The 18,551-nt window shown below is 38.6% G+C and overlaps 2 protein-coding genes and 1 long non-coding RNA gene across 11 annotated transcripts in view; 1 reads left to right on the forward strand and 2 right to left on the reverse strand.

Moving 5' to 3' along the window:
• The window catches only part of LOC129059407 (uncharacterized), a 36,920-nt gene extending 31,621 nt beyond the window's left edge, over nucleotides 1–5,299 (reverse strand). Inside the window, exon 1 of the long non-coding RNA XR_008525274.1 lies at nucleotides 5,140–5,299. This is a non-coding gene — a long non-coding RNA (uncharacterized LOC129059407). The remainder of the gene's footprint in view (nucleotides 1–5,139) is intronic.
• Nucleotides 4,044–12,290, forward strand: SETD9 (SET domain containing 9). Of its 7 annotated transcripts, none has more exons than XM_009240717.4 (6): nucleotides 4,044–4,678; nucleotides 6,125–6,492; nucleotides 7,969–8,092; nucleotides 8,829–8,944; nucleotides 9,822–9,927; nucleotides 11,769–12,137. In XM_009240717.4, the coding sequence occupies exons 1-6, from the start codon at nucleotides 4,581–4,583 to the stop codon at nucleotides 11,854–11,856; spliced, it is 900 nt and encodes a 299-aa protein (XP_009238992.1). In that variant the 5' UTR covers nucleotides 4,044–4,580; the 3' UTR covers nucleotides 11,857–12,137.
• Nucleotides 12,291–14,553: 2,263 nt separating this feature from the next.
• The window catches only part of MIER3 (MIER family member 3), a 37,919-nt gene continuing 33,921 nt past the window's right edge, over nucleotides 14,554–18,551 (reverse strand). For all 3 annotated transcript variants that reach the window (XM_002815576.6, XM_054555578.2, XM_054555580.2), the window contains one exon: nucleotides 14,554–18,531. In XM_002815576.6, the coding sequence (XP_002815622.2) occupies nucleotides 18,074–18,531 (458 nt within the window). In that variant the 3' untranslated portion in view covers nucleotides 14,554–18,073. The remainder of the gene's footprint in view (nucleotides 18,532–18,551) is intronic.

Below are 18,551 nucleotides of genomic sequence, written 5' to 3' on the forward strand. Positions count from 1 at the left end.
TACCCCAGGGTGTGGACAGTGGATCTGGACAGGCTACGTAAGATATCCAGCCCACTCTCTTCTCATTATCCTGCCTTATTTTCTTTATGGCATTAATCACTGTCTGACATTATTTATGTGTTTACTTAGTATCTGCCTCCTGCACTAGAGCTCGGGACATAATAGAAGTTCAATAAATTATTTAAAAATCAAGTTAATCTCATTTTGAACTCTGGAAGTTACAATCTGTCCAGGCATACATGCCTTATTTATACATATTTAGGACACTGATGTTAAAGATGATTTTACCAGCCAGGTGCAGTGCCTCACGTCTGTAATCTCAGCACTTTGGGAGGCCAACACAGGAGGACTGATTGAGCTCAGGAGTTCAAGACAAGCCTGGGCAACATAGTGAGACCCCATCTCTACAAAATTAAAAATTAAAAAATTAGCCAGGCATGGTGGTGCATGCCTGTAATCCTGGCTACTTGGGGAGGATAAGGAGGGAGGATTGCTTGAACCCAAGAGTTTGGAGGCTGCAGTGAGCTATACCCTGTCTCAAAAAAGAACATTTTTCCTACACAGTAGTTTTGTGATTTATAGCATAAATGGGTTTTAAATGGAAAACACAGCACATACATTCTTATATTCAATTGGGTAGAGTATTTGGGGAAACTGGAAACAACAGGAAGTGGGAAAAAGAGTCAGAAGAAGAGGGTAATTTTGGATAGCAGCATATCTCCGTGCCCATCATGGCCAATCTTTTGCTTGCTATCTATGATATATTATAAAACTGTCTGTCAAATTGTCATTCTTCATTCATCTGTATTTAAAATGTTATGTAAATCAATAAAGACAGATGATTTAAAAGACACTATGAACCAATGACCTACTTAATATTTATAGAACACTAAACCCAACAACTACAGAATACACATTCCTTTCAACTGAACATGGTATATTCACCAAGATAGAGTGCATGCTGGGACATAAAACAAGTCAATAAATTTAAAAGAATTGAAATCATTCATGTTTTCTGACACAACAGAATTAAACTAAACACCAGTTACAATAAGATATCTAGAAATCCAAAATATTTGGAAATTAAAAACACATTTCTAAATATTTCATGGATTAAAAACATAAATCACAAAGAAATTTAAAAAATATTTTGTATTGAATGATAATGAAAACACAACATATCAAAATTCCTGAGATTTGGCTATAGTAATGTTTGGAAGGATAGTTATAACTTTAGATGCTTCTATAGAAATGAAGGAAAGACCAAAATCAGTGACCTAATATTCTATTCTAAGAAACCAGAAAAAGAAGAGAAAAATAAACCCACTGTAAGTAGAAAACATAAAATAATAAAGATAAAAATATGACTGGTCAGGGTGACTTATGCCTGTAATTCCAATGATTTGGGAGGCATAGGCAGTTGGGTCACTTGGGGACCAGTTCAGGCAACATAGTGAGACCCCATCACTAAAAATAAAAAAAGAGAGAAAAAAGATAAGAACAGAGGTCAACAAAATAAAAAATAAGCAGAGAAAAGTAATAAAGCCAAAAGCTGTTTCTTTGAAAAGATTGACAAACCCTCAATTACAATGACGAAGAAGAGAACACAAATCACCAAAATCAGGAACAAAAATGGGCTATTACAACAGATCATACGGACATTAAAAGGCTAGTAAGACAGTATTTATAAACAACTTTATATCAAGATATTTGACAACTTAGACAAAATGAACAAATTCCATAAAAATATAACTTACCAAACAACACAAGATGAAACAGACATTATGAATAGCCCTATATCTTTAAAATAAGTTGAACTTATTATCAAAGAAAATTACAAGCCCAGATGTTTTCACAGGCAAATTCTATCTAAAACATTTTAGAACATACCTCAAAATAAATGTGGGATGACAATAGCATATATTAAAACCTACAGGATCTGACCAAAGAGGTACTCATAACTGAGTAGTTATGTCAGAAATCCAACGACGGGTCAACATTTGACAATGTGTCATCATTCACTACATGAATAAATGAATAGAAAATATATGGTCATCTCAATAAATAGAGAAAAGCATTTGATATTTATCATTCATTTAAAATTTAAAACAAAAATTTTTGGAAAGTCAAAAATAGAACTTTAAAAAACTTCATAAAGTATACCTACTAGAAAATTACAGTACATATTAAACTTGAAGGCAAAACCTCAAAAATAGAAGAATGCAGTAGACTTACACAAACCAATATGGGTAGATCTTCAAGATGCATTTTTGAGGAAATCAAAGTTGTGGATCCTTATAGTATTTTAACAATACTCACACAAAATACTATGTATTTTCTATAAAAACATACGCAGATATGTAAATACATAAAAATAAAACTGGCAGAAAACACACCCATCTGATAACTTCTGAGAAGCACCAAGGACCAGGATTGGTGGAAGTACAAGGTACAGTGTTTGGTTAAGGGTGACTTGAGCTTTAGCTACCATGTTTCTATTTGTATAACTTTAGATGCTTCCATTAGAAAAGAAGAAAAGATTAAAATTAGTGACCTAATAACCTACTTTAAGAAACTAGAAAAAGAAGGTTTTCATGAATTACTTAGCTAATCAAAATTTAATTTTAATACCATAAATATAAAAAACCCTGTAAAAATATACAAAAACTGATTTTTTTTCCTTTTTTTAGACAAGTACATTACCATAGGTAAAGATTAAACTAGTTCTTTTGGGTTCTTTGTTAAGTTTGGAGACTATAACGAAACTTTCTTCTATGCCACTTATTAATACATCCTGGAACTGAATTGACTCCATTTAGCAAGTCAGGTAAATCTAGATTATGCCAAATTATCAAACAAACACAGAGTCTGAGAGAAAAGCCTCCAGAGTTTGCTAACATTCTATATGATATGAATGAAATAGAGACATTGGTAGATACTCTGTCTTTATTTCTTTCAGAATAGAACAAATTAGTCCTGCAGCTACGGGCGATTGGCTGATTTTTTTTTTCTTTTTTTTTTGAGACGGAATCTCACTCTGTCACCCAGGCTGGAGTGCAGTGGCGGATCTCGGCTCACTGCAACCTCCGTCTCCCGGGTTCAAGCGATTCTTCTGCCTCAGCTTCCTGAGTAGCTGGGACTACAGGTACGTGCCACCAACGCCCGGCTAATTTTTGTATTTTTTTTTTTTAGTAGAGACCGGGTTTCGCCATGTTGGCCAGATTGGTCCCGAACTCCTGACCTCAGGTGATCCACCCGCCTCGGCCTCCCAAAGTGTTGGAATTACAGGCGTGAGCCACTGCGCCCGGCCTTGGCTGAGTTTTTATTAGATCTGAGCCGTTCAATTTCAACAGTTTAGGATCCAACCTCACTCTCAGGCAAAGAATAGAGGAAATGATACCAACGTATTTATCTGTCAATAAACACTTGGTGATTTGAATACGGTTAAGGGATTCCTGTAGTTTGCCCCCCTTAAAACTGAACTTTGTCCAAACCTGTTCTAAATATGTGTGTGCGTGTGCATGCATCTGGGTGTTTGGGAGGAGCAGTCGTAAAGGTCCTTTTAAATTTCACCTATAGGGGGACTACTTCCCACCTCATCCTATGAAGTCAACATTAGCCTAAATACCAAAGCCAGATTAAGACACTACAAGAAAACTACAGAACAATATCTCTCACGAACACAGATGCAGAACTTCTAGACAAAACTTTTCCAAATTGAATCCAAGAACATATTAAAAGGACAAAAGCATCTCAGTGGTTGCTTGGGGACTGGGGGAGGGGCTGGATCCCTATCTTGGTTGTGGTGTCGAAAACCTATCAAATTGTTCACTTTAAATATGTGCAGTTTATTGTATCCCAACCATTCCTCAACAAAGCTGTTTTTCAGAAACATTTGTCCATGTAGTTTTGCCTTTGAATGGTTGGGTCAATGAAGAGAAAAACGAGTGAAAACAGGGAATCATGACATTTTGTTTTTTTACGTGTAAATATTCGCAAAACGCCCCAACTGGTAACTTTGGGAACACGGGTTCACGCAGAAGGGCTGCTGTCTGGGGAGGACTGAAACTCGGGTTCCCGAAGTCGGGCTGCTCTGGGGCCACGGAGAGAGGGGGAGAGAACGTCGAGGAAGAGGCAGAGCTCAAGTGGACAGACGATGGAACACAGAGCGCGGCCGGGACAAAGGGGCAGGCCAGACCGCCGTGACAGAGAAACTAGGCGGTCCGCTCCTGGGACGCGGTCTCGGGGGCGGGTTCGCCTCTGAGGCCCGGTGACCCTTCGCCCGCAACCAGGGCTAGCGCGTGTGTGCGCCCACGGAAGCACCCGACCGACTGGAGAAAGAAAAAGGGGTCAAGGGGGCCTCCTTCCAGCTCTACGCGCCTCTCATTCAGAGAGGTGAGGTCAGGAAACGGGAAGGACGAAGCCCCAGAGCAACAGAAGTCAGGCGGTGCCAGGAACACCGAGGGCGGAGCCAGGGGAAGGCGGCCGAGCGCGGCCCCCTCTCCTCCCGGGCCGGGGCGGGCCCGAGGCCTGGATCCGCCTTCCCCGCGCGGTCTTGGTCACGGCCCCGCGGGGCAGCCATGCCTGGCCGTCTGCTGCGGGGCCTGTGGCAGCGATGGCGCCGTTACAAGTACCGCTTCGTTCCCTGGATCGCACTGAACCTAAGCCACAACCCGAGGTGAGAGGGCGGGACGGCAGAACGAAGAGCGCCGGCCTTCAGTTCCCAGACGCCACCACGGCGGCGGGACGCGAGGCGGAGAGCCTGAAGCGGAGAGCCTGAAGCGGAGAGCCTGAGGCGGACTGCCGGCCTGAGATGGGCTGGCCCGGGTGGGCAGGGACTGAGGTGGGCGGGCCGGGTGGGCGGGGACTGAGGCCGCGGAGGGGTTTATGGAACGCGGGCCAGAGGCGGGCGGGTCGGAGGTTGGTGGAGTCCGAGGCCAGCTGGAAGCCTGAAGTGGGCGGTGGCTTCAGGTGGGCGGGGCCTATGGCCTCTTTCCCAGTGTTCGCTGCGCTGCCCGGCCCGCGAGGCCGAGCTCGCCAGTCGGAGGTGTCACCTGTTCTTCCCTGTTGCGTTCGGCACTGACTGGGGAGTTTGTATCTGGGCAAAAAATGGAAACTTTTTAAAAAGACTGCTCTTACCGCGTGAGAGTGAGTGACTTTTTCTCCACCAGGGCTTAATTAGGTGCTTGAAGTTCCTCAGAAAAGCCAAGCCAGGGTTTATTTTCAGAGTTCATACAAGTACTTCACGTGGTTAAAGAAGCCCATCCCGGCTGTGAGAATAGCGTGGAGTAGCTTGCGCGTTAAGAACGGGCAGAACGCCACTCAAAAGCACGTCGGGATGGTGGGTTTCGGATTGGGGTGAGTCCCGCCGGCGTTATTAAGGGCGCACCAGTGATCAGCTCAACACCGTGCTCACCAAAGAGGCCAACCGGGCCTCCCTGAAGTCAGTGTCCGAAAAATAGGGAAACAAAGCGCTTTCCTGAAGGTTGCATGCTAGGGAAACAGGAGATCAGTTGTATCATGACTACGGAACCGTGAGGCGGGAATTACAACCTTTTTGTTGAAGTAAAAATAAGCAGTTAGTACAAAAAGATAATGATTATGGAAATAAGAGATGCAGTCATTGAAGACGTTAGTAGTCCTGGAGAGAGTGTCACAAAGTATATGATGTTGAATTTGTCTTTGAAACTACAAGGCCATTTTTAAAAAGCCATTGAATGTGAGGTCATTCATTCTCATTGTGATGACATTCAGCTTGGCTGTTGGGTGTAGTACCGGAAAGAGCTGAACTTCGTTTCTGCCTCTGGCTCTCCCACTTATTGGCTTTGGGACCTTGAGCAAGTTACCTAACAACTTTGCTTTCCTTGTCTGCAAAAATGGAATAATGTAAGGACCCCACAGCATGCGGTATAGAATGGGCCTTTCATAAGTACTGACTACTTGGGTGGGAAGTGTTGGGAGTTAGCTAACTAGAACTCCCTCAAACAATTCTTTTCTAAACTTAGTGTCCAGCCCTCCACACACAAGCTTATAGTTCCTTAAGGCCAGGAACCCAGAAGGTGTGCAGGTAAGTTTGGCTTTTATCAGTTGAAGGGTAGTGAATAGAAACTTTTCCCATTTTCAGGACCCTCCGATATGTTCCAGAGGAATCCAAAGACAAAGTTACCTCAGATGAAGATGTCCTAGGAACATTACTGAAAGTTTTCCAGGCTCTATTCTTAAATGATTTCAATAAACAATCAGAAATCTTGACTATGCTTCCAGAATCTGTTAAATCAAAATATCAAGACCTACTGGCAGTTGAACATCAAGGGGTGAAACTGCTTGAAAACAGACATCAACAGCAAAGTACCTTTAAACCAGAAGAAATTCTTTACAAGACTTTGGGTTTCAGTGTTGCCCAAGCAACTAGCTCATTGATTTCTGCTGGAAAAGGGGTCTTCGTTACTAAAGGACTGGTACCAAAAGGCGCAGTCGTATCTATGTATCCTGGTAACAGCACGATTAATATTATACTTTGCCAAGCTTCTTACGTATTGATAAACATAAGTTCAGTAAAATACCCAGCCTTGCAATCCTTAGAGTAAGGGATTAAATTGGAAACTCGAGTTTCCATAGATTTTTGCAATTCTAATTTGGAAATTAACTGTTTGTAAATTGTTTTGTGTTAGAAAGTATCCTGGAGTATTTGTTGGGATAAATGCACTTTTTCTTTCAAGGAAAGCTTTCCTGTCAATGTTTAAATTTAGAATATAGTATGACCCACTTTGACAAATTACTTAAAAAGCACTAGAGAAACATGTCAGTTTGGTTTAATTGATAGCTAAAGATAAAAATGGTATGGATAGGCTCACGCCTGTAATCCCAGCACTTTGGGAGGCCGAGGCGGGCAGATCGCAAGGGGTTCGAGACCAGTCTGGCCAACATAGTGAAACCCTGTCTCTACTGAAAATACAAGAAATTAGCCAGGTGTGGTGGTGTGCACCTGTAATCCCAGCTATTCAGGAGGCTGAGGCAGGAGAATGGCGTGAACCTGGGAGGCAGAGGTTGCAGTGAGCCGAGATTGTGCCATTGCACTCCAGCCCGGGCGACAGTGCTAGGCTCCATCTCAAAAAAAAAAAAAAAAAAAAAAAAAAAGGGTACAGATCAAAACATAAAAGATAGCATTTAAACCCATAAGTCACCGAATAAAGACCTTCCTGCCCTTTCTACACTTGGAAAGTAAGGCAATTTCTTGGCACAAGATCATTGACTAGAATGCTAAATAGACTACGTTATGTGTTAAACTAACATTATATTATTTGGTATGGTGGAAAGTGTGTGTGTGAATATTTGAGTCAGATAGACCCAGGTTTTTAAAAATTCATTCTCCTGTTTTCTAATTTTACATCCCCAAGCAAGGGAGTTTCAGTTTCCTGCTGTACAAGTACCCTAATTTTGTAAAGACTAAATAGAATAAATAAATTAATACTAAAAGAAGTTTAATAAATAGATTAACATGCCTGGAACATAGGAAGCACCCGGTAAATATTTTCTCATTTCCTCTTTTGCCAGTGAAAGGAGAAACAGCCTTAATGTCAGACTCATCTATTCCCATATGTGTCTATATTATTTAATTATTAGCAAAATAAATTTCTTCAAACTCTTTAGATGTTAAATCACATTCTACTTAAATATATATGTGTGTGTATATATATATATACACATATACATATAAATATATATATATATGACTTTGTAAAACTGAGCCTAAAATGTGATGTTCATATTATCATTAACCAAGATAGTCATATTCTGTTTTGCTGTGTGGATGAATTGGTTCTGTGCTCCATCTGCTATTGGGCGTTCACTCTTTAAAAGGGGGAAGTAACTAAAGAGAATGTGATTATATTCCAAAGAAGGGTTCTTATCGCAGTGTTTATGATTTTTCATGTTGTTATAATATTTCTTTGTCTTGTTGTGTAATAGGTACAGTATATCAGAAGTATGAGCCGATCTTTTTCCAGTCCATTGGAAATCCATTTATTTTTAGATGCCTGGATGGGGTACTCATTGATGGGAATGACAAAGGGATATCAAAAGTTGTGTACAGGTAAGTGATGCCCATGTTCAAATTTAATTATAGGAGACAGAACCGCACTTACCACAATGATTATGACTAATAGCATTTGTACTTTATTTTTTATATAAAGAGATGGGGTCTTGCTATGTTGTCCAGGCTGGTTTTGAACTCCTGGCCTCAAGCAACCCTCCCATCTCGGCCTTCCAAAGTGCTGGGATTACAGGCTTGAGCCACCACACCCAGCTCAGCATTTATGCTTCATTTTATTATTTTTTTTACTTTTTTTTGTTTTTTTGAGACAGAATCTCGCTCTGTTGCCCAGGCTGGAGTGCATCAGTGCGATCTCTGCTCACTGCAACCTCTGCCTCCCGGGTTCAAGTGATTTTCCTGCCTCAGCCTCCCAAGTAGCTGGGATTACAGGCGTGCGCCACCAGGCCCAGATAATTTTTGTATTTTTAGTAGAGATGGGGTTTCACCATGTTGGCCAAGCTGGTCTCGAACTCCAGACCTCAAGTGATCTGCCTGCCTCAGCCTCCCAAAGTGTTGGGATTACAGGCGTGAGCCACTGCGCCTGGCCAGCATTTATACTTTGAATAAAATTCGGTTTAGATAGCTGCTGTGTGACAACTCAATTGCCCTACTGATTATACAAAAGTCTTTTTTTTTTTAAGAAGAAATGCACTTGTGTAATTCTAGGGTTAATTTTGTATTTTAGAATTCTATTTTAAGATACAGATCCATTAGCTAATGCTTTCACCTGTTTCAGATCTTGCAACGGGAGGGATCGACTCGGCCCTTTAAAAATGAGTGATAGTACATGGTTAACATCAGAAATTCATAACCCTCTGGCTGTGGGACAGTATGTCAACAATTGTTCCAATGGTAAGAAGGCATCATGGGGCTGTGAGATGAGATACAGCAATGGCTAATTCTACTCCTTTGTCATATGACTGAGTGCCAAGGGCAGCTGAGTATGACATATAATAAGCTAGTCAAGTCCTTAAGCAACTCTCACTTTTGGGGGATGATATCAGAGAGAATTAGGGGAAATCATGATATACATTATTTAGAATTGTTTAATTTACTATTTTTCTTCTGATTTTGCAGTGAATACAGGCAATTGATAACTGCCCTTTGATCATTATTATTTTAGCATTTTAAAAATAGAAATTATTATGTCAGTGCTTCAATATAGCCTTATAGATTAATGGCTAGACTAGTATCTGCTTTCTGTTGCTAAGTCTGTGAGTCCCTACCTATATCTTCTTTAGGAGTTGACTTTCCCATAGGTAAAAGTTTGATTGTTTGACTACATTTAACATGGGCTTTGGCGTTAGTGAGAAACGAAGTCCAAGCCTGACTCTTTTATTAATATTTAACCTTTAACATTTCTGAGCCTCTATTTCCTGATATATAAAAAGTAAACAATAAAACATACATATATGTTTATTATGTATGTTGGTATATATTATCTAAACATATATGTTATTATATATGTTGCTTATGCAAAAAGTAAATAAACATGTTTTATATATATATCTTACTTTTTGAATATTTTATTTTATATATTTATGATTTACCATATATATCTGCAAATATATATAAGTAAATAAACTCTAACAGTGCCTGGAACATAGTAGTAATTATTTTGAGCATGTTTTGATAATTTAGAAAAACAGACATTAAGTGTCATAATTCAATTCTGTTTTCCATGACCTTGTATAATGGCTTTTTCTAAAAATGATGTACTTGTTCCTAGACAGAGCAGCTAACGTCTGTTATCAGGAATTTGATGTGCCTGCAGTTTTCCCTATAGAACTGAAGCAGTACCTTCCAAACATTGCCTACAGCTATGACAAACATAGGTTCGTTTGCTAAAAGAGCATTTCATATCTTCTGCTTATGCTGTACTTAAAAAATATAGAAGAAAAAGCTATATAGAATTAGGGGTAAAATTTTTTTTTTTTAGTGAAAAATTATAACTCAGATTTTTATGTTCACACCATAACGTGTTAATGTAGGCTTATTTGAAATTTAAAATTTTCCTTTAACCTAGCTCATTCTGTTTATTTTTACCCATTTTTATTCTATGGCAATACTTCATAAGTATCCACCTTAAAGTTTTTTCAAATGATTCTGTTGTTTTTCCTACCTACAAAATCTTCAAATATATCTTTACTTTAATCATTTATAATATCATGTTCTCTACCTTATAAGAAAGCATCCAATTGAAGAAAGAGGCCAAATTACACTGTGATTCCTTTGCCAATTTCACTATTAGGTTCTTAATAACGAACCTAAATAAAAAAGGAGTGTATTCAGAAGACACATATTTTAACGTAGCATTTATTTTCTGTTCATTCAGTGGAAAGTCTACTGAGAATATTCAAATAACAATTTTAAAATATAGGTAATTCTGGAGAGCTAAGAGTTCTTTCCTAACAGTGCTGTAGGAAGATACAATCTTTGTATTATTTTGTTGAGTTGCTAGCAAACTTTATTTTATATAGGACCTATTAAATTGTCCTTCTAAGATGAATGACATTTAAAACATGAACTATTCTTTATACTTAAAACTTGAGGCCAGACATGGTAACTCAAGCCTGTAATCTCAGCACTTTGGGAGGCCAAGGTGGGTGGATTGCTTGAGCACAGGAATTCGAAACCAGCCCAGACAACATGACAAAACCCCTTCTCTACAAAAAATACAAAAATTAGCTGGGTGTGGTGGTGTGCACCTGTAGTCCCAGCTACTTGGGAAGCTGAGGTGGGAGGATCCTTGACCTTGGGAGGTGTAGGTTGCATTGAGCTGAGATGGCACCACTGCACTGCAGCCTGGGTGACAGAGCCAGATCCTGTCCCAAAACAAGAAAAAAACAAAAACCAAAAACTTGATAACTTTTGCTTCTCTGCATGTGTATGTTTGTGTGTTTAACACTTAGCTTTTCTTAGCCATATACTCCGGGGCATGATGTTATTAGAACTTTGAATGTGTATATATAACAATATCTAGGCTGGGTGTGGTGGCTCATGCCTGTAATCCCAGCACTTTGGGAGGCCGAGGCGGGTGGATCACAAGGTCAGGAGTTTGAGACCAGCCTGGCCAACATGGTGAAACCTCATCTCTACTAAAAATACAAAAATTAGTCAGGCGTGGTGGCGCACACCTGTAATCCCAGCTACTCAGGAGGCTGAGGCAGGAGAATCGCTTGAACCCGGGAGGCAGAGGTTGCAGTGAGCCAAGATCACGCCACTGCACTCCAGCCTGGGTGACAGAGTGAGACTCCATCTCAAAAAAAACAATATCTTATGATGTCCAGAAAAAAGCATTTTTTTTTAAACTCCAACTAATTTTAAGTAATGTTTTCATTTTTCAGAATGTAAGATACAAATGAATACAAGAAAAACTATAATGTCATTTTAAAATCCTTTTTGTGATACTAGTTTTGGGGGCCTAAACTTAGAAACAGTGTTTTCAGAAGAAGTAGTCAGTTGTATAAACATTGATTTGTGATTTTTTAAATGATATACTCTTTAGAATACCCTCATCAGGGATAAGAACTATTTCCTCATGGAAATCAAATGCATAAACTAAAATGGAAGGAACCTGAGTAAAGTTACCTCTATAAAAGCCATGTTGGGTATATTAAAAATATCAGCTTATATTTGTTAATGCTCTACCTTTTGTATATCTTTCTCTTTTCAGCCCACTTCGATGTGTTGTTCTTGTCGCACTTAGGGACATCAATCAAGGAGAAGAGCTTTTTTCAAACTACTACACAATTGTCAGCTAACTGTGAATCAGAAATTATTAGGTTTTCTACTCAGCTATTAATTCTAAGTGTTTTTTGTTAATCACTTCTCTGAGTTATACCTGTAAAACAAATATTTTGAGACTTAATTGGAATAGGAATTTCTTATGTTTTTGTTGATATTATATTTATGTTCCAATTTCATGATAAAAGCTACTTGCTTCATTACAATTTCAAATTTGTAATGCAATTCCAATTTTAATTGGTTTTCACCTAAATACACAATAGCTTATTAAATTAAAACCTACTCTTTGAACTTATAATTTCAATTTTTCTTTTGTTTATTTTGTAAGCTTTGTGGTGATTTATAAAATTGTAGCCAGGCATCAGCAGTTCTTGTAGTACTGCTGATGTGTACAAACTTCTGTAAAAACTTTATTTTTACAGAATTGAGTAAAAAATATCTATTGTGTTGCCATGAGTAAATTGGTGTGTCTATGTATAATGTAAAGATTGCTCTAGCTGGGTAAGGGGAAAATGTGAGGTCATTATTACTATTTTCTTTACTCTTTGAACATTTTCACACCAAAGAAAAGGTGGAAAAAAAGTGCAAGATAGTGTTAGTGGGAGGAACACTTATTCCCCGTGTCTCATGTCTTCATGTGGAGGGCTTCCACTGGTAATGTTCCTAGTCTCTCCCTCCACCCACTGGAGGGAGAGTGACTCCCTGATTATGTTTGGAGAATAACTAGGCACCCATGTCCTATATACCCTTCTAGTTCCTTCCCTGTGGACTCTGGCTGCCAATAGAAAGAATGTGTCCTGGCAGTTCTCTGCCTTGTGCAGAGAATAGCCTGTAGCCAGCCCAGCCAGTGACAGAGTGAGTCCAGAGGTGTAATATATTGGCAGGCCAACCTGGCTGCAGTCCTGAAGCTACCTTCCCCAGTTTTATTAGCAATAGTTACTTTGACCTCCATCGACCTGACTCCAGCTCTCTCAGTTCCAAACTTGGATAGGAAGGAGGGTGTTCTTTACTGGACCCCTAAAAAATTCATGGAACCTATATGACCAGATTCTGATCACCTTCACTTCCTTACCACCAGCTTTACTCACCTAGTTTATTGCAATTTCAGTAGCCTCTCAATTGCCTTCCTTGTTTCCACTCCTGTCCCCCTTACAGAACATATCACCAAGTGTGATTCTTTTAAATGAAAGTCAGGTATTGAAATACCTCTGCTCAAAACCCTCTCCCTATCATGGAGTAAATGCTGAAGTCCTTCACATGCATAATCTGCTCATGACCTCAAGAGCTCCTCTCCTTTCTCCCCTTGCTCACTCCACCCCAACTCACACCTGCCTCCTGGCCACTCCCCAAACCTGCCAGGCACATTCCCACCCAAGGACTTTTGCACTTAGGTTCTCTCTGCCTGTAAACATCTTCCCCCAGACAGCCACACAGCTTGTTCTCTCCCTTCCTGTCACCTCACTGAGGAGCGTTGCCTCATCACCCCATTGAAATTTACAATCCCTCACTGCTCCCACCCCTGACATATTCCTCTTTCTCTTTAGCACTTACCACCAGCAAGCTCAAAAAGCATACCATAGATGGAAATTATGGCCAAAATGACTTCTAGTAACACAGATGTACTAGAGATTATCCTGCTTCCACAGGCTTTTCCGTCTCCTAAAGCCTGAAAATACTCTGAGCTCTCACATGGTGCATTGTTGCATTCTTGCTGTATTCAGAATATGTGTGCTTGTCCCTGCTCTGAAGGCACTTCTGTGCATGTGTCCACCACAGAGCCCTATGTGCTAAGGTCCTTTCGTGGCTGAGAAGGAAGGGATGTGGTTTTAGTCAAGTAACCAAAGCAGAGGAGTCAAGGTTTTTGCTTTCCTTTTATCCCCTTCTTGGCCTTGTACAAACTTTGGATATTATGGGCAATCTGATCACTGCATCTTAAAAATGGAACTACATAAAGCTCTGGTCAGAGAAAATGAAATATGGGGACAAACTTGTGAAATAAGGCCAAGATAGGAGCTTTAGCTTAAAAAGATGTTTAGCAAAGATATGACTAGGGTCAATCAAACTATGAATCGTATGGATAAGGAAGACTAGTTGACCATAAATGTAGTCTGTCAAGTAATATTTGACCAAATTTCAGATCTGTCTTCCTAAAGACAGACAGTTACCTAGAACAGCGTTTGAAACATAATAAATGTTTCCTGAATTAAACTAAAAGTATAATCCTTACTTTGGGACTTCTTTTTTTTTTTTTTTTGAGATGGATTCTCAAGTTTGTTGTCCAGGCTGGAGTGCAATGGCGGGATCTCAGCTCACTGCAACCACCACCCCCAGGGTTCATGCAATTCTCCTGCCTCAGCCTCCTGAGTAGCTGGGGTTACAGGCATGCGCCACCTCGCTCAGCTAATTTTTGTATTTTTAGTAGAGACGGGGTTTCACTATGTTGGTCAGGCTAGTCTTGAACTCCTGACCTCATGATCTGCCCGCCTCTGCCTCCCACAGTGCTGGGATTACAGGGGGACTTTTATTATAGATGGAAATTATAGAGGATTTAAGGAAAATATTTAATCTACCAACTTCACTATCTATCATATATCTTATTTACTGCATCTAAAACCAATTGGTAACAGTGGTATAATATCTACCTATTTGCTGTAGCTTAAGAGTCATTAAATAAAATATCTATTTTTGGCAAATATTCACACAAGCCAAGAAAAAAAGATTCCCAGATTTTTATTTCTGGAACTGTACACCAGGTATTAAAGTACAACAAATACAAAATAATGCTCAAAAAAATCAGCGTTTATGTACAAATATTAAAATCAATGCAATAGCAACTTCCTCTTGAACATCTGATACTGAAACTTGTTCTGATTGTCACTAATTTATCTCATACTCACAGGGTACTTATTTCAAACTGGGACAACTGGAATCACTGGTCGTCTAAGAGGAATATTAATATCTACCATATTTAACAATAAAACTAATAGTTTCCTCCATTTAGTGAAAAAATTAGGAACTTTTTAAAAAACATAGTAATGTCAATATTTTATAAATTATTTCAATTTCCATTTGTAGACAATGTGCTTTGAAACTCTGGGCAAACAATCTCCTTGGTGGTCAGGTTTATTCGTTAGTTTACATTCAAAGTTGAAATATTCACTAGAGACTTTGGTTAAATTAAATAGTATCACTATGCTCTATTAGATCTGATGTTCTCAAATATTTATGACCCTCAACATTTTAAAAATTAAAAAGGAAATGATTGCACAATTCTTTGACCTAATTGTACAAATTTTAGTATTTTTTAAACAGTATTCTACATCCTTCAAGTAAATTCAGCAGCTGACCATGACAAGAGGAAAACTAAACATTTAAAAAGCTAGCATGAAAAAGATGAAGTACAACTAACAAATGTATTGCTATAATCACAGCACCAGTTACACTTCTAAATGAATCCACTGTCCTTTTCAAATTCCCTGTACATAAAAGATATATCAGCCAACACTGCAACTGCTCACCATGAATTTTTGGTTTGTTCATAAGAAAATAATGTGGCAAAGGAAAAAAAAACAAAAAGAATTTATCACAGTTTGTTATAAGAATTGTGCTTAACACTTGATAATAAAGGCATTATTGTTGCTTCATATGATTGCAAATCAGGTTGTTTTCTTGCTTCCAAATGCAATTCTTTTAATAAACAGTAACAAATTCTCTGTTAAGATGTTTAAACTGAGAAAAAAAAACAGTAAATCCAGCTTTTAAAAGAAAATTCAATAAATAGCTATTTTACATGGATAAAGTCATAGTGGTACAATTTATGAATGTCACATCAAGCATGCACAAAAATGGTATTATACATGGCAGAAGTAGTCAGAAAATATTGAATTAGATCTAAAAAGATATGAAGAATTTACACTTATATACAAAAATCTTGCAAATTATTGCCTCATTTTAACAAGGAATTAAAAGTAAACATTACCAGCTAGTTAGCACTCTCTAAGAGGCTAAAATCAGATTGACATTTAAAAATCTATTAAACTAGCTGGAATTTATTTTTCTCTCATACCATTTTCTGGATTTTGGTCAAAAATCTTTATTTAAATAACTAAAGTGTCCATTCAACTTGCTGATAATCAAAACTTTAGATAAGAAACACTGTTTCCATCTTATATCAAGACCCCAGCAATGCATAGATAAACTGAATATATTACTGCATCAGCTACTGAGAATGGGCATGTTCATTTAAGTGCAACTGGTATTAGCATTCAGTCATCTTTGTGTAAATTATTTATACAGACCAGCCACTGTAAACCCAGAGTGAAAATTAAGGTTATAACAATGGAAGATTATGGCCAGTATCTTACTAAATTATAGAAAGTGTACTGATTTTTAATAAAAGAAATAAAGTTCAAAGTTTAGCACAACAACACAGCAATAAGAAGCTGACAACTTGGATAAAAATATAAGAAAGTAACACAGAGCCCAGGCTACCCATTATTTACTGTGTGCATACAGGAATGCTATACTTCAGATGCATAAATTAGAGACTGATTTTAAGTTATTACTTTAACTACTTTTTGTCCACTGTGCTAAACTAAATTTTATACTAATATGCTACTGCGTAAACACTTCAAAGCAATCTTCATTAAAATGCTGCAAAGAAAAACAAGAATACACATCATCCAAAACTAAGGATGTCATTGCAGTTCACAGTTTGTATAATAAATACCCTCCCTTTCAATCACTAGTTAAGATCACTACATCCTATCTACTCATCAGCACAACCTTGAAGCAACTTATACTTACAAATATTAGCAATGCAGCCAAACATTTGTTTTTTGCAAAGCAACTAGTAAAAATCAAAAATTTTAATTAAGACGGTGCAAAAAAGGTAATTCTCTATTTTAACAGTACTACAAAAGCAAAGATTACATCCTAATACTGTATTACATATTGTTTGATTCACCTTATAACTTAAAAATGCATGTTTATAGCACAAAAATGGCCAAAGTTTAGGACAATGGCTTCTCATTCACAATATTTGGAATAAAAATAAAACTGAGTTTGAGATACATCTGAACATCTATCAATTTTTAAAACTTAAAGTGGTAATGTACCATTCTATTTCAGATAGGAACTCACATTATTCTTGCCAACTGTTCAAGCTTAACAAAAAAGCTTAAATATACTTCAAGGTTCTACTGCATTAGGTATAAAATCTAGAAGTCCCTCTAAATATTAACACTTTGAACTGCAGTGCTACAAACAACTTAAAAGATGTCCCAAAATGTAAACCATTGAGTGGCAATATCCTAGGCTTTGTAGACTGTGCCTCTGCAAGTCAACTGCCTCAGGATAAACTAAATTATCGATGACTGGTATAATTTTTAAGATTACAATCTTGACAATGGTGGACAAAACCCCATCTGAGTACCACATCTTCAAATGCCAAATTTGTAGCCAATAAATGAAGTTACACAGAAATCTCCTGGCAGTAACATGACCAATTCTGTGTAAGGTAGCCCTGGTCTAGAATTTTGAAACAGGATCCAAGCAAGCGTCTTCATTATTTGCACACAGTTCCTCGTGCTGGCTTCCATAAAGATGGACTTGCTGTTTTGTAAACTGAAGTGCTCTAGTTGAATAACATGAGAGAAGTTTCCATTTTTAAAAAATCCTTGCATGTTTGTGCAGTTTAAAGAAACCTACCCCTGCTTTTATTAAGAAAATAAAACCAAAAAAATGCTACATTGAGCAGGGATCGGGATCGGTACCTGTAAACATTGTTATTCCACTGCATCCATTACGGCAAAAGGAATTTACACAAAAAGAGGCCACACCATTCAGTTCAGAACATCTGTGCTGGTTTTGAGCTGGTGGCCTCTGTCTACAGGTTTTAAAACTGGGAGTGAGGGCAGTGGGGAACAGAAAAGAATAGAAAAAGAAGGGAGTGGGGAAGAGGTATTGGGAGATGAGGAAGAGAGAAGCAGAGCTTAAAGCTGCACCACAGAGTTCAATCTTAGTTCCCAACTCTGCTGATCATAGTTCATTTCCACATTTATGGATTGAAAAATGAAAATACTCTTGATAAATCAAGATATAGTTCTATACATACTGACATCACTGATGTCATAGTGAGAAAGGTTCAAACTTCCAGTGAAAGACTATGCAAACCTGATAGCTCCCCTCAAGTTTACTGGTGCTGCACACGCAGTTCCGGGCTCCTCACTCAGGTCACTCAGAGTGTAGGGCCGCGTGCTGATGCAGAGCATGGGCACTGATGAAACCATTGGTCTCGTTGGCAGAGAGACTGCCAAAGTCAGCCACAGAAACAGCCATTTTGGCACTGGTGATGTGATGTGTGTGATTTTCAAAGTCCACACCCAGGTTATTTACAGAAACTTCATTCATAAAGGATTCAGGGACGGCAATGCCCATTTTCAATCTTTTTGCTGGTCTCTCTGACTCTTCACTGCACATGTTCATAGGGTTTAGCTCCGAGTGATAAAATCCAGTCTCAAATAAATTAAAACAATCACTTTCCCCATTGCTGGGCAGGGTGAGTAACTCTTCTGTTACAACAGGCACATGATTAACTTGTCCACGGGGTGTGTTGCCCAGTGGAGGAAAGCTATCATCCAAACAATTCACATCTGTGGGGTCGCAGACGGTTGCTACACTGTTGGTCAAAGCTAAAAAGGAATGGAAAATT

Source organism: Pongo abelii, chromosome 4 (genome assembly GCF_028885655.2).
Source record: "Pongo abelii isolate AG06213 chromosome 4, NHGRI_mPonAbe1-v2.0_pri, whole genome shotgun sequence".
NCBI classification, from domain to species: domain Eukaryota; kingdom Metazoa; phylum Chordata; class Mammalia; order Primates; family Hominidae; genus Pongo; species Pongo abelii.

Coding starts and splice junctions, on each gene's coding strand:
- SETD9 (XM_009240717.4), top strand. CDS start 4,581: ATGCCTGGCCGTCTGCTGCGGGGCCTGTGGCAGCGATGGCGCCGTTAC. Junction 8,093..8,828: donor ATATCAAAAGTTGTGTACAG/GTAAGTGATGCC, acceptor CACCTGTTTCAG/ATCTTGCAACGGGAGGGATC. Junction 8,945..9,821: donor TGTCAACAATTGTTCCAATG/GTAAGAAGGCAT, acceptor ACTTGTTCCTAG/ACAGAGCAGCTAACGTCTGT.